Source organism: Podarcis muralis, chromosome 7 (genome assembly GCF_964188315.1).
Source record: "Podarcis muralis chromosome 7, rPodMur119.hap1.1, whole genome shotgun sequence".
NCBI lineage: Eukaryota > Metazoa > Chordata > Lepidosauria > Squamata > Lacertidae > Podarcis > Podarcis muralis.
Window position 1 is genome coordinate 25,669,825 of NC_135661.1, and position 14,561 is coordinate 25,684,385.

Here is a 14,561-nt window from a genome sequence, read left to right on the forward strand (position 1 = left end):
TAACATGAACATTTCTACTGCTAAGAAGATTAGAAGTTCCCTTTATTAGTCTGGCTTCCTGCGCTTCCTTCTCTGTTATCAGACCCATTTTATTTCTGTGTCTTTTAACTGCTGAATTAGCGGGAGACAAACCTGCCCATATCCTGTTTGCTTGTATTCTGTCTTAACTTGTACCAGACCCACAAGGCAGCTGAGAAAAGCAAGAAACCCACCATTAAAATACGATAAAAATGTGCAAGGTTAAGATCAGCACTGAAACAGTTCAGTCAGTAGAGCGTAAGAGCCTCTTTCTTGCCTTGCACAGGGTTGGATTAGATGACCCTGGTGGTCCCTTTCAACTCTACAAATCTAGGATTCCAAGTTTCCATGGAAAAGCACCCAGAGCTGTGCAAGTGGTTTCAGTTTTATTTATTTATTTTGACAGTTTACGTACTGCTTAATTGCAGTTGCCTCTAAGCAATGTACAAGAGTCTCAATACATTGAAAAGAAAAATCAGTTAAAATTATAAAGTCAAAATTCAGTTTAAATGCCTGCTGGGATTTTTTTAAAAGTATTTGTTTATTTACTGCTTTCATTAAAAAAATGTCAAAGCAGTTTACAACAATTGTGCATAAGATGATACAATAAAAACTATATTTAAAAAGTTGAAATCAGAAATCAGTTGTTATGGGAAGATGTATTCTTCATTGCCTGCATATATCTGACTGAACAGAAATGTTTTCAGTAGGCGCTTAAAAACTGACACAGAAGGTCTTTATTAGGTGCTGGAAGTTCAGCAGGGAGGAGGTCTGTTTGACCTCAGCTGAAATGGGCCCCAAGCCCTTCTGGCAGACATGCGCCAAACAGCTGAGCCATGGGGGACCCCTAACAGTGACTCCCACCCCAAAGACCTCAGCAATAAGACAGAGATATAAGGAATCAGGGGTCTCCCTTGGCACTTTAGGGAACAAAGAGGTCTTCAGTGTTTATCCATTATGAGTGGGCTTCTCAGGCCTCAATCCTGAGCAGGTGGGATGCTCTCTACCCCCTCCCCCCCCCCAGTTGTTTTTCATTCAGTTGTTTCTGATGTTGGAGCTCAGCAAGGAAGAAAAGCAGCCATGCAAGGGTTCTTTCTCTCTCTCTCTCTCTCTCTCTCTCTCTCTCTCTCTCTCTCTCTCTCTCTCACACACACACACACACACACACACCTGCCAGCTCTCTATGAACCTGCCTCCCAGCTACCAAAGGAGGGGGGGGCTTGGGAACCCTGTGTTTTGCTCCTAACATCTATTCCCTCCACATGCCCAAAGTCTAGCTGGGTCTAGTGAGAGCCAGCCCTGTGTGATGCCTAGCTCCATCTGTCTGCCTGGGCTTTCTCCTCCCATGCCTCCACTTCCCCTACTTGGACAGGCTCCAGGTAAAACCTTCCCCTGCACTGCACAATAGCATCCTGGAACGTGTTAGCTCTGGGGCTGGCAACTCCCGACCTGCTCCCCTTTCCGGGTGTGGAGGCGGAGAGGAGGCAGGGTGTGAAAAGGCAAAAAGGCACCACTCCAGCAGTCGGGAGTAGCCTGGCTTCTCAGATGCTCTGTCTGATTCATGGGCTCCCATGTCTTACGGAGGCAACAGGGCTTTGTTTTTACTGGTTGGTGTTTTGCAAAAGAGGCCCATGTCTACAAAGAGGCCCATGCTGAAACTCAGAGAGCGATCTCTATTCACAGCTGGACTGTGATTACTCAGTGGGGATGGGGACATATTCTCAGAGGCACTCTCAGCATCTTAGAATGATAGAATCCTAGAGTTGGAAAGGACCACGAGAATAATCTAGTCCAGCCCTCTGCAATGTAGGAATCCTTTGCCCAACGTGTGGATCAAATCAGCGCATGACCCTGAGATTATGAGTCTCAACTGAACTATACCTCTTCCTTATTTCTTCTCATATTCCAGCCATGCCTTCCAAAAAAAGGCTCCAGGGTTTTAAGTCCTACACAGGAGCGCAAAACATTTTCATAAATGCAATGCTGCTTTTTGTCTCAGGAACATGTGCTACCTCAGTTAGTAAAGGGTGTTTCAAAATGTACACTTGGAAGCTGAGACTGTTCCCTTCATCCAGTAAAGATCACGGCTTTCTTCCAAAGCATTCTCCATAGAACTGTGGTCCACAATGTTTTTTCAGGTGATCTGTCAGTTTACAGGGGTCGGCAAGGTTTACCTCACCTGGGCCAGTTCACTCCAGCAGAGATCCCTCCGTGGGCCGGATCGCACGTGCGCATGGCTGCGATTTTCGGCGCCTGAGCATGCGTAGATGAGATTTCCGGCACCGCGGAAGCGAGTCTCCGCGCTGTGCCGGTTTAATGCAGTTTGGGGGCGACTTGTGGGCTAGTTAAACGACCCCCATGGGCTGCTTGTGGCCCATGGGCCTTAGGTTGCCTACTCCTGGTTTACAAAATAATCCTAATTATGTAGGAAAATGTTGGAGGTAAAGATTTTTAAAAGGGGGAGGTTCCAACTTAGACACATGCAATCCTGCAGAGGCAAACCACTTTGCAGTTTTATACTGACAATGGGCTAACTTATTCTGCAGTGCAGGGATGCAGTTGGTGAGATGTTCAAATGAATAAATAGGAGTTATTTTTAAGGTGGGGGAACCTGAAGTTGCAGACTTTTCCAGTGCCAGATGGTAGCATGTATCAGACAAGGGACTAGCTGATACCACTTCTGGCACTTGGGAGCCGGTAGGTAAAGGGAGGATTGTCTCCCACCTCTAAGCTTAATCCTGTTTGTCTTGCAATCTCTTAATGCAATTTGCTGGCGTCCCCACAGCAAACAGCTTACCTGCAAACCCCTTTACCTGCTGACCTCTTCTGCTAAGCTTGTGCAAAACAGCACACAATGCTTCACGGTTCCCTGTTGGCTACTGGGTTACTTGCTGGTTGAAAGATCACCAGCATAGGTTAAATCTTCAAAGGGACTTACTAGAGGGAATTGGGACAAACATCACCCAGCTAAATCAGGAATTTCCACAGAAGAACTGACTCCCAGGCTTGTGCAATGTGCAGCTATGCAAAGCTGGGGGAGGCCAGAGGGGCTGGGCCAGCTTTTCAACATATTTAGCCCAATTCAAAAGCTGGAAGGTTTCCGTATTGCTCCCTTCGCTCACCCACAGCTCTCTGGCATGTATTCTGACTAATTCACCGCTTGAATTCCCCACGACCTTGATGCTACCAGCTGCTCCAGCTGAGATTGCTAATCAACATCAGCAATCACATTTATAAAACTACAGGGAGTTTTGTGGCACTATTAAAGACTTACAGGTTTACTGTGGCATAAGATTTTGTGAAGGAAAGCCCAGTTTGTTAGAAGCATGAGGGTATCCCCAGTTGACAGAGAAACACACAAACCTACAGAAGATGGATTGTCAGTCTGGGGCCAGGAGGCCGTGCAATGCAAGAGGAACAGCAGATCTGTGGCATTTCCAATCTATGCAAAGCTTGTATGTATGTAAGATAAGAAGCTAGGGAGGTTGCCTTATCATTAATTACTCCTGTTGCAAATGGCCACCATGCTTCTCTTGCAGACATTGGAGCTTTGCATAGAAATGTATGCTGGGTGAACCTCTTGCTTTGCTTGGCCTTTTGGCCCACTGTCTACACACACCCCAAACACACCTGTTGTGTGTGTGTGTGTGTGTGTGTGTGAGAGAGAGAGAGAGAGAGAGAGAGAGAGAGAGAGAGAGAGAGAGAGCGCACTAAGGATAATGTGTCATGTATCAGACAAAGTGGGCTCTCATCCAAGAAAATGTAAACTAGATGTGAGGGCTATCTGGCTGCGACATCTGTCACCCCATTGATCGCCAGGGTTGATTCGGCTGATCTGGCTGGCTAGGCGGGTGTCCCCTTCCTCCCTCACCGCTCCATGTGCGTCCCTCCCGAAGCTGCGCGCTCGGTGGAAGAGGACGACCATCCCAGATAGAAGGAGTGTACCGTTCTTCGGTCAAGGGTATACGATAGCTGCGCTCCCCTGCTAGAACCTCCAAACAAGCTCAAGGTCCATTTGTAGGAGAACGTAGGGTAGTCAAGCTTCCAAGACTCCAGACACATCCAAGTAAGGCGCTGCATGTGGCATTTTGCCATTCTTTTTTTTTTTTAAAAAAAAATGTAAACTAGAAGAATTCTACTGCTTTTTCTGGTGCTGTAAGGTGTTTTTATTCTTGCTGCAAAAACTAGCATAACCATCTCTTTGGAATACATAAAAGTAAGGCGGAGCTTCAGGATCCCATGAGTTACACACTTCTACTAACCTTTAAGTCCCACTGAGTTCCATGGGGCTTGGCCACAACAAAGTGAGCACAGGATTTCAGCCTTGGGACCTCCATCCTAACCCTGGAGCCCTGCCACTTTGCGCCAGCAAGAAAAGCTAAGGTTGCCATATGTCAAAATGTGAAAATGTTGAGCTTTTTGGGGTCAAAGTTGAACTTTTGAATGAAAAATGAAGTTGTTCAGATATTTTTAAGGAAATTCACCAAAATCTTGACTTTTGACATGGGTTGCCATGTCTGGTTTTCCCAGACATTCAAGTGATTTCCGCCCAGACACTGTTTCAGAGTGCTGTATGTCCAGGAAATTCTGGATGCAAGGCAGCCCTAAGAAGAGCAGGTAACCAGCAGGCCTGGACTGGCTGATGATCCAGTGGATCTTTGGGCACAACTCCCCCTCTTGCCTCTGAAACACGCCTTTTGGGGGCTTTGCACTGGCTGCCACTGGTTGGGATGCCACCAGCAGTAGCTCCAAGTGGTGTGTGCTTTTAGGCAGCTGAGTCTCCCCATCAGTGAAATCCAGCACAGCCAGGCAGAACTGAGCAGAAAGACATGTCCTCTGCCTCCAAACACCATGCAGCACAGTGGATCAGAGGCTAGATTGCTTTGTTCAGGAAGCAGGCAGGCTAGAAACCTGCATTCCTATACTCACTTACTGGCAGGCAGCTCCATGGAACTGAATGGAACTTACTGACTAAGTTGACCTGTGTAACTTCTGCTGAAGGAAAAGGTGGAAAAGGTGGGAGAGGGAAGGAACTCGTAGAGGCTGGATGGCCGTCTACTGCTGAAGATACTCTGAATATCTTGCAGTGAACGGAGAGTTTAAGCAGATGGCCTGCCAGGCCTCCTCCCACTCTAATCGCTCTGTTGTTGATACCTTTGGAAGCAGATACGTGGTTTAACACACACACCTACCCTGATCTTCTTTTCTCCATTGCCCTGCAGTAAGTTGGCTGCCGTCTTCCACAGCTGAAGCAACAGCTGAGGAGTTCTGCTGCGACGAGCTGAGCTGCAGGACATCTGTGGGAAGGACGGTTTGCACAAGGGACTCCATGAAGTCTGGCATAGAAGCTGGGGAGACTTTCAGGCCTGGACAGGTGGCACTGGCAGGGACAGGTGTGGGGGCAGAGGCTGAGGCAGGAGCACGGAGCCTAGGGTTGCCATATTTCAAAAAGTAAAAACCAGGACACCCCAAATATTGCTGAGCTTTTCTTTACAAAAACGGCAAAAAAATTGTTTACTTGCCAAAGATCCAGGACAAACTGATGCCTTCCGGAAATTGGAAATTCCCCTGGATGTCACTTCTGCCTTTGAAATCCCGGTAATGTCCAGGAAATCCCAGGTGTGTGTCAGCCCTAACAGAGCCACACCCCTTCCCTGCTGCACTATAAGGTGGATTTCAGCTTGGGAGAAAACAGCTGCAGGGCTGACTCACCTGGCAGCTGCAAAGGGCTTGGATAGATTGTGGTTCTCCACTTCTTTGCAGGGGAGACTGAGTTTCCACTCTTCCGGGGAAATCAGACTCTTGCTGTAAGGAAAGTGACAGATAACACTTGCTCTGACACAGCATCCTCTGACCTCCCCACAAACGAAAAGGAATGAATGCTCAGTGCATAGCTGGCATTGTCTGATCTCCCTGCACACAAATCAGGATAAATGATCAATAAACAGGTCATCTGGAAGCAACCACAGTGCTAAAACCCTCTAATGCTCTGGCTCTGTAGTAGTAAAGTGTGATCGTACCATTGCATTAAAGCCCTGTGCCACCTCTCTTTCATTATAAACTGGGAAAGGGTTTTTTTAGCAACAATTAATGTCACCCACTAGCCGCAAGCGTTTTACGGAATGGGTGCTAAGTTTCAAAGGGCTCCACCCACAGCAGTAGCATCACTCCTGCTAATGTGGAGAGAACGTAGTGGGGGGGGGGGCACAGAAAAACTGCAGTAATGCAGAAGCTCAGTTGCAGTTCTACCACAGAAGAGCAGCATCTGGGTAGTGAGAGAGTATTCAGTCTGGAAACACATCTGCTTCTTTCTTTCTTTCTCTCTGGTGAATGTTGCATGAGCTGGTGTAGTGGTTAATATTCTGGGCTGGGGCCTGGGAGCCCAACCATAAAGCCCACTGGGTCACCTTGGGCCAGTCGCTCTCTCTCTCGCTAGTTAACCTACTTCCAAAGGATATGCCTCTACCTCCCTCTCTCTTCCAGGCCTGCTACCTCTGCCACAGCCTCCTGACGCTGGCCAATGTGGTTGTGGGAACCACGGCTGTCCCTCTGAGAGATCAGGTGAGTCAGGATCCCGGAGCAAGGACAGCAGAGAGCGGCTATGTGGAAAAGGGGGCTGTGCCCAGGCCAGCTAAGAGAACAGATCGCTCACCAGGAGAAATGAAAACTGCACTGTGTGTGACATTTAGCCTGGTGTGGTGGAGGAGAAGGCTGGAGGCAGGCCAGCTTTGTGGGCAGCATAAACTGCAGCTTCACGGCTTTGCTGGAGCCAGCTCACACACACAACACACAGAAGCAACAAAAAGTTCTAGCTCAGAGCAAAGAGCAACCGTGGGGCTGGGAGCGGCACAAAGCAGAACTCAGTTGTGGGGCTGCAGTGGTAGCTGAATGGTAGCCTAGCAGCCCGTGGGAGGTGCGCTTGGGCAGAGAAGTGGCTCTCAATACTTTCCCACTCCCAAAGGAGTCCAAGCAAAAGCAAGAGGGAAGCAAAGGGGAACTGGGGTAAAGGTCTGGACTGAGCTACATATTACACACAAACCTGTCTTAAGCCTCCCTCAACTGTGTAATGTATGGCTTGGTCCATACCTTCTCCCAGTTCTCCTTTTCTCTTGTTTCTCTTCAGACTCCCTTCGGAGGCAGCCCTGTGTTGATACAACTAGCAGAATCAAGTCATCATGCTTTAAGCATAGCAGCAGCATTTCTGATTGACGGCCGCCCCACTTTCCTGCACATAAAACTTCCCTGCACGTGTGGGAGAAGGTTCACCTCCATGCTATCTATTTTAATTATATCTAGCTAAAGGCCCAGCGGTCTTTGTAAGCAGGGGCATGGGGCAATGCTCAGAAAAAGTATTGTTGTGGGGAAATACAGTAAACAGTATTGAAGGCAACAATAGCATCATGAGTACAAATCATGAAAAAGTGCAATGAAAAGGATGTCTGGTACCCAAAAATAATTTATTTATTTTTCCCATTATATTTGCATACCACAAAATAAAAACACAAAATGCATAATAAAAACAAGAACAAAACAAACCAATAACCCCCCGTCCCACAAACACATAAAGATATAAATGTGCATGATTTGTTCAGGCTGCAGAATGTGGCTTTCCCTGGATGCAGGATATCATCTACCCTGGCGCAGAATTCTGATATATATATATATTAAAAAAACACAAAGTTGTTCTGCACTCTGCTAATGCTTCACCAGACGAGAGCAGCTTCTGCTCCCTGATAGATGCCTCTCTTCCTGCCTTTCTGTTCCCTTGACTCTGTGCTCCCCTTGCTCCCGCACCAGAGGCACCTCCAGCAGCTCTGCATCCAGCTGCAGCAACACATCACCACAGGCATACGGGAAGACGTTGGCCTCATGTACCGCACGGAGCTCAAGGACCTGGCTGCCCAAACCTTTCTCAAGTGGGAGGAGCTGCATTCTCGGGGCTGGCTCAAGAGAACCTCCCTGCAGGTAACTTCCATGTAAAGAGGGACCTGGAAAGACGTGGGAAGGGGTGAGTGAGCAGGTGGTGAGGCAGAGGAAGGGTCACAACTTCTCTCCCTGTCCTGTATTCAGGGGAAGGTGTGAAAGAGCCTCTGTGCACACAAAGGATCCTGACTCCACGGATGGAGCGGATGCACCGGCATTTTGGAACATGGATAGGCTCTTTTACAGCTTTCACCAAACAGAAGAAGCTGCCTTGACATGGGTCCTTCTAGCTTAGTATTCTCTACACTGGCCAGCAGCAGCTCTCCAAGGTTTCAGGAAGTCTGGAGGTGCCAGGGGCTGAGCTTGGGACCTTCTGCAGGCAAGACATCTGCTGTACCACCGAGCAGAGCATCCAGAGCTGAGCCAGGCCAGCAAGCTCAAGCAGGTGCAGCCCTGTTCACACACTCACACAAAAGTGCAGTGGAACAAAACATGTGAAAGGAGCTAAAATGGCACCATGAGGCAAGCTGAAGATGATGGGAGGGTGCCCTTAAGGGCAGTACAATAAGATACAGACCAGTCTGACCACAGCCACTGGGAGGACCAGGAGAACTCTTCTGTGCAGTGTGTGTGTGTGTGTGTGTGTGTGTGTGTGTGTGTGTGTGTAAGGGGGATGTCATTTGGATAGTCCACCAAAAGCCTGGCAGTATTTCAAGCCAGCCTGGGATGCATGGGACCCTGGCAGCTGTGGCTCCATTTCCAGCTGTCTGTGGCTAATCACACATGACACACACACCCGTCCCTGCTGGGTGGCAAGAAGCTCACAGCTTGGAGCCAGCAGAACAAGGAGGAAAGGGATCAAGCGTGCCAGAGCTGTGTCTGACTTGGAATCATAGAATTGCAGAGTTGGAAGTACCCCAAGCGTCATCTTGTCCCACCCCCCGCAATGCAGGAATCACAGCTCAAGAATCCCTGGCAGATGGCCACCCAGCCTCTGTTTAAAAACCTGCAGGGGAGGAGAGCCCACCACTTTCCCAGGTAGCCTGGTCCACTTGGTGCCATTTGTGCTGCAGGTCAGCCAAGAAAGACTTCACTTGTACCCCAAAGCAAGGAGTGGGCAAGCTCCCAGCAGTTCCTGCTTTGGTCCTGGACAGCTCCAGAATATTAACCAAAACCCCCACCTGGAGCTCGTGTGTACTTGTGGTGCAAGAAAACCACACTTTCCCTTGCTTTCCACCTCCCCGTCTCCATTACTCCCAGTGACTGCAGGCCACAGCAGCACCCCCTGCACAACCCCCCAGGAGAGGAGCAAAGCAATCTCTGCAGGATGCAGACCGGGCTGGAAAAGCGCTTCCCTGGTCTGGGTGAGGGGACTCCAGGCTCTGTTTCAGATTTCCGTAGGAGGGTACAATGAGATTTTAGTATGATGGTGCAAGATTATGAGGTTGGAAAGGCTGCTCCCTGTTCAAGATTAAATTACAACACATTGGTTTATCTTCAGAAGGTTCCTATCTTTTAAAGAACTCAGTATGACTATGGCACTATTATGAACACAGGCTAGACAATCCTTTGTTTGTTTGTACACTGGCCCATTTCATAGATTAAAGCAATTGCCGTTCTGTGCTTGAGGCCAGCTGAGTTGCCAGAAGTCTAGGCGTTCCTGGGAAACAATCAGATGTGGCCTGAAAGGTGATGAGGCAAGGGACTGGCCGCTCTCCCATCTTCACTAAATCTTGTTCGGCGGGGGGGAATGTTGCCTGAAGCCAACCCCCTGTAAAACATATCCTTGCAAATCCTGTCATCTTCCATTCTGTGGACATGACCAAGCCAGCATAGACGTCACTGAGACAGAAGCAGGGTATTTTTTCAGCTGGAACTCGCCAGAACTCAGTTCCGGCACCTCTCAAGTAGGCACCATTGCCATGATAAGAGAGTTCTGGCACCTGTTTTTCTAGAAAAATAGCACTGGGCAGAAATGCAGACATGCTGGGAATGTGGACTCGGATCTGCAGGGGGCAGGTCAGATGCACAGCTGAACATGCACAAAACCTTGGTGCGTTCAAAACTGTGCCAACTTAGTTAAGTGCAACAATATGATATTGCCAGTATACCAAGGAATTGTGGGTTGACTCCAATGCCAGTCCTACTTAGACCCATTAAAGTTAATGAACATGATTAACTTAGGTTCATTCATTTCAGTTGGTCTACTCTGAGTAGAACTCAGATTCTATACATTTTGAGTTTTCTTTGTCCATATTGCTGTACAATTTTTGAATCTTATTTTAGTGCACTGGCTCTAGAGGGAAAGAAAGGGTTAATAAACTCCCCCTTGGGAAAGAGTGCCATGCCAGGGGAGACTGATCAGTAGCTTTGGGCAGAGATTTGCAGGAAAGGGCCTCACTGGGGATAAGACCCTTTGTCTTCTGTGCAGGCTTACAAAGCCAGAGAGAGCTCCAGCCCTGCTCAGGCAGGTTGGCCTGGCTGCAGGATCCTGGGAGCAGAGTCCAGGGCACCACAGCAGAGGCTTTCTGACCAGGGAAATTAACTACAAAATTTTGGAACTCTTCCAAACCTCTGCCAAACTTTGGCAGTTGTTTTGCAGCAAAAAAAAACCTCTCTGCATTTTGCAGCATCTCACAAACTGAGCAACTGATACAGCTAACATGGGGTTTGTACTTAACATTAACTACGAACCTCAAAATTTGGAATAACCTCCAAACCTTTGTGACCCATTCCTGCACCCAGGAAGCCCAAGAGGGCTGCCTAGCACTCCCACCCCAATCCCTGATTTACGAGCTGGGATGATGCTTACATCCTTTTGTGCAAACGTGATGGGAAACAGAAGCACCACTTCCATGACTCTTCTCCGCCTCCGTTGCTGAAGGACTGACTCACCCCAGGAGTTAATGCTGGCTGGGCCCTTTCCTGCTAGTGTGGCCTGGGGGAGGGGGGGGCCGTAGAGAGGAAATGATCTTCATTAGCGGGCTCAAATCAAAGGGGTTCAGAGCTGTTACTGCCCACTTAATTACTAAACAGAGTTTAATGAGTTGTCTTTCCTTCCTGACCTGGTGGCTGCCCTCTTTTAATCCAATCAGCCAGGACAGGAGGAGAGCGCTGGATGCATCAATAGCTGCCTACGGGGCTGGGGTGCGTGGACACCTCGCGAGTTTCAGCATTGTGAGCAAGTGTTCTTTAGGAAAGGGACACACTGAATTATTTGTAATACAGTGCCATCCATGCAAATGGCACTCTGCAAAGTTTCATAAGCAAATTTTTTTTAAGCTGGCGATATAAATTCCAGCAGTGCTCTTGCACAGCTCCTGTTTATTGTAATGTGCTGAGAAACTTCACTTTATGTTTTATGCCTCATGATGTCTCATGCTATTGTGAGGTGGAAAATGCCATTTGCCTCACGCCCCCAGATGCCTTTGGGTGACCCCAGTCCTCCACAGGGGGCACAGGAGAGGCTGTCACTTTGGTGTTCAGGATCTGTGTGTCTTGGTCTCTAACACCACCAGCTGTTCCCAGACCATCACCCCAAATCCCTTCCCTTTTTCCACAAGGGAGAACAGAGCCAGAATCCCTGTCCTGTCACACAAAATGTGAATCTGCAGAGGTTGGCTGCTCACCCCCAGCCACAGGGTTTGCCATGTGTGCAGATTAATGTGCTTTTGCAGACCTGTCCTTGGCATTCTCCTCCTGCCTGACAGCCTTCCCTGGCCCCCTTCCCCCACCTATGTTGCAGGGGCCAGGAGAGGGAGGAAGTTGCCTGTAGGGGTTACTTCTGAGCCACACCATGTCCTGCTTGCTCATGCACTAGAGGACCCAGATGTGCTGATAGAAGCTCCCCCACAAGGGGTTGGTTGACTATTTTGCTGCCTGAGGCAGAACCTCAGTACCTCAAGGATCCTGCGATCCTCCTCTTAGGCCCTTCTCCACGTGCCTCCTCCACAAGAGGTACAGGGGGGGGGGCAACGCAGGGTCTGTGGTGGCTCCCCATTTGTGGAATGCTTTCACCTTCATGGCATATCTTTAGGTGCCAGGCAAAAGCATTTTTATGTAATCAGGCTGACAATCTATGGCCTTTTAAACTGTGGAGGGGAGGTTTGTTTTGTTACTATGTTGCTTTTCGCGTTTTTGAACTGTAAACCACCTTTGATCCTCAGATGAAGGGTGGTATATAAATTTAATTAATTAATAAAAAACAAACAAAGCAAAAACCCCTGCAGCAGATGTGCAACGCCCTTCCTGTCCTGACTACCTTGTGCATCCATCTGGAAGGGAAGAGCCCCACTCCCCCCCCCCCCGCTACTCAGTCAGCATATGCTGCCTAGAGCCATACATTTTAACAGTAGCCGCAGCTACTTTGGACTGTGTTCTTGGAACACTGCAAAGCAAAGCAAGAGCAAGCGCTCAGTTTCTAAAAAGAGAGTTGCCAGGGCTCAGCTTGTGTGGAAGCGTAGCTATCTGCTCTGGAAGGAAGTTCTGTTCCTTGGAGATAGATTTCCGTGGGGGCCAAGGCTACCCATGGCTGTTAGCCCCACTGGCTGGACTTTGCCTCTGCAATCAGAGGGTTGCATTGTTGGCAGCCACAGGAGCGGAGAGTTGTTGGAAACCCTCAGGTTTTTTTTGCACTTGGGCAAAAAAAATGAGAGGCACAAATACAAGATGGGTGACACCTGGCTTGAGAGCAGTACATGTGAAAAGGATCTAGGAGTCTTGGTTGACCACAAACTTGACATGAGCCAACAGTGTGATGCGGCAGCTAAAAAAGCCAATGCAATTCTGGGCCTCATCAATAGGAGTATAGCATCTAGATCAAGGGAAGTAATAGTGCCACTGTATTCTGCTCTGGTCAGACCTCACCTGGAGTACTGTGTCCAGTTCTGGGCACCACAGTTCAAGAAGGACACTGACAAACTGGAACGTGTCCAGAGGAGGGCAACCAAAATGGTCAAAGGCCTGGAAATGATGCCTTATGAGGAACGGCTAAGGGAGCTGGGCATGTTTAGCCTGGAGAAGAGGAGGTTAAGGGGTGATATGATAGCCATGTTCAAATATATAAAAGGATGTCACATAGAGGAGGGAGAAAGGCTGTTTTCTGCTGCTCCAGAGAAGCGGACACGGAGCAATGGATCCAAACTACAAGAAAGAAGATTCCACCTAAACATTAGGAAGAACTTCCTGACAGTAAGAGCTGTTCGACAGTGGAATTTGCTGCCAAGGAGTGTGGTGGAGTCTCCTTCTTTGGAGGTCTTTAAGCAGAGGCTTGACAACCATATGTCAGGAGTGCTCTGATGGTGTTTCCTGCTTGGCAGGGGGTTGGACTCGATGGCCCTTGGGGTCTATTCCAACTCTATGATTCTATGATTCTATGATTCTATGATTCTAGGTCCTGCTGGAGGGTCTCCCAAAGCCACCTGGGGCCACTGCGACTGGAAGGGCCATTGGCCTGATCCAGCAGGCTCTGCTGATGTTCTTAGCGGTGAGGAAAAGTCACGTCATGCCTGTTTACTTGAAAAAGAGACGCAGATGAGAGCCGTGCTCAATGGGTGTGGGTGTAGAAGGAGAACCAGTGTGGTCCAGTGGTCAGAATGTTGAGGTAGGACCTGGGGGGCCAGGGTTCAAATCCTGAAGCTCACTGAGTGGGTGTACCATGGATCAGCCACAGTTTCTCCACCTAACCTACCTCACAGGGTTGTTGTGAGGATAAAATGAGAGGTGGGAGAAGCACCTACACCACCTTGAGATCCTTGGAGGACAGCTGAGCAATAATGGCAATAATCAAGGTGGAAGGGGGGGGGGGACAACAGGCCAAGAGTGGCAGTGTCTGCAGGAGGCTTTGCTTATGTAGCTCATAGCTGCCCCCCAGAGCTGACGTCTGCTGCAAAATATGTTTCTGAGAGTTTGTCCTTGTGTTTTCCTCCCCTCTTAGGGCCAGAATGAAAACATCTGATGGGACATATCCCAAGAAACCAGGGCTTTGCCAGAGGGAGCAGCAGCAAGGAGCCCAGCAAAGCAGTTTGGTGGAGTGAGGCAGGCGCACAACAGTTCCCCCCCAGTCCCCCCCCCCTTCCTAGTTCCTCAGCCGCAGGGGCATTTTAAACTTGGGTTTCAAACCTTTTTTTCTAAAGGAGAAAAGTTCTTTCAAGGGCTAAGCTAACAATGTTTGCTATTTATTTGCACAACCTTGTGCCTTTAAGAAGTGTGCCTTTCAAAGCAAAAACGCTCAAGGAAGGAATATCCACCCCTCTCTGCACAGAGGAGGCCAAAATAAATGTCATTTTTAATGGATTTTATTTCTCTCTTCCTGGCTGTTCCCTGAGGTTGTAACAGTAAGTGCTCTAGCCTCTACTGCATGGCGATGGGCCACATCAAGGGTGTGGAGAGGACTCTTAAAAGCATGCTGGATTCTTGTTACTTGCCGGGGAGATCAGGAAAGGGATCTGGAGGAAATGGAGGCTGTACTTCCCGAACTGCTGGTGGGTCTACAGAACCACCAGGCGTTTGCTCAGCGGAGGTCAGTGCTAAGAGGCACGCATGATTCACCTGCAGCAGGCTCTGGGTTCAATCTAGCATATCAGGTTGAAAGGACTCAAGGCCTTGCAAAGCTGCTACAG

General features: G+C 48.7%; 1 protein-coding gene across 1 annotated transcript in view; it reads left to right on the forward strand.

Annotated features, from left to right (window-relative positions):
* Nucleotides 1-14,235, forward strand: part of FAM178B (family with sequence similarity 178 member B) — a 185,257-nt gene extending 171,022 nt beyond the window's left edge. Inside the window, exons 18-20 of the mRNA XM_077930955.1 lie at nt 6,502-6,579; nt 7,816-7,983; nt 13,877-14,235. Coding sequence (XP_077787081.1) covers nt 6,502-6,579; nt 7,816-7,983; nt 13,877-13,897 — 267 coding nt within the window. The 3' untranslated portion in view covers nt 13,898-14,235. The remainder of the gene's footprint in view (nt 1-6,501; nt 6,580-7,815; nt 7,984-13,876) is intronic.
* The last annotated feature ends 326 nt before the right edge of the window (nt 14,236-14,561 follow it).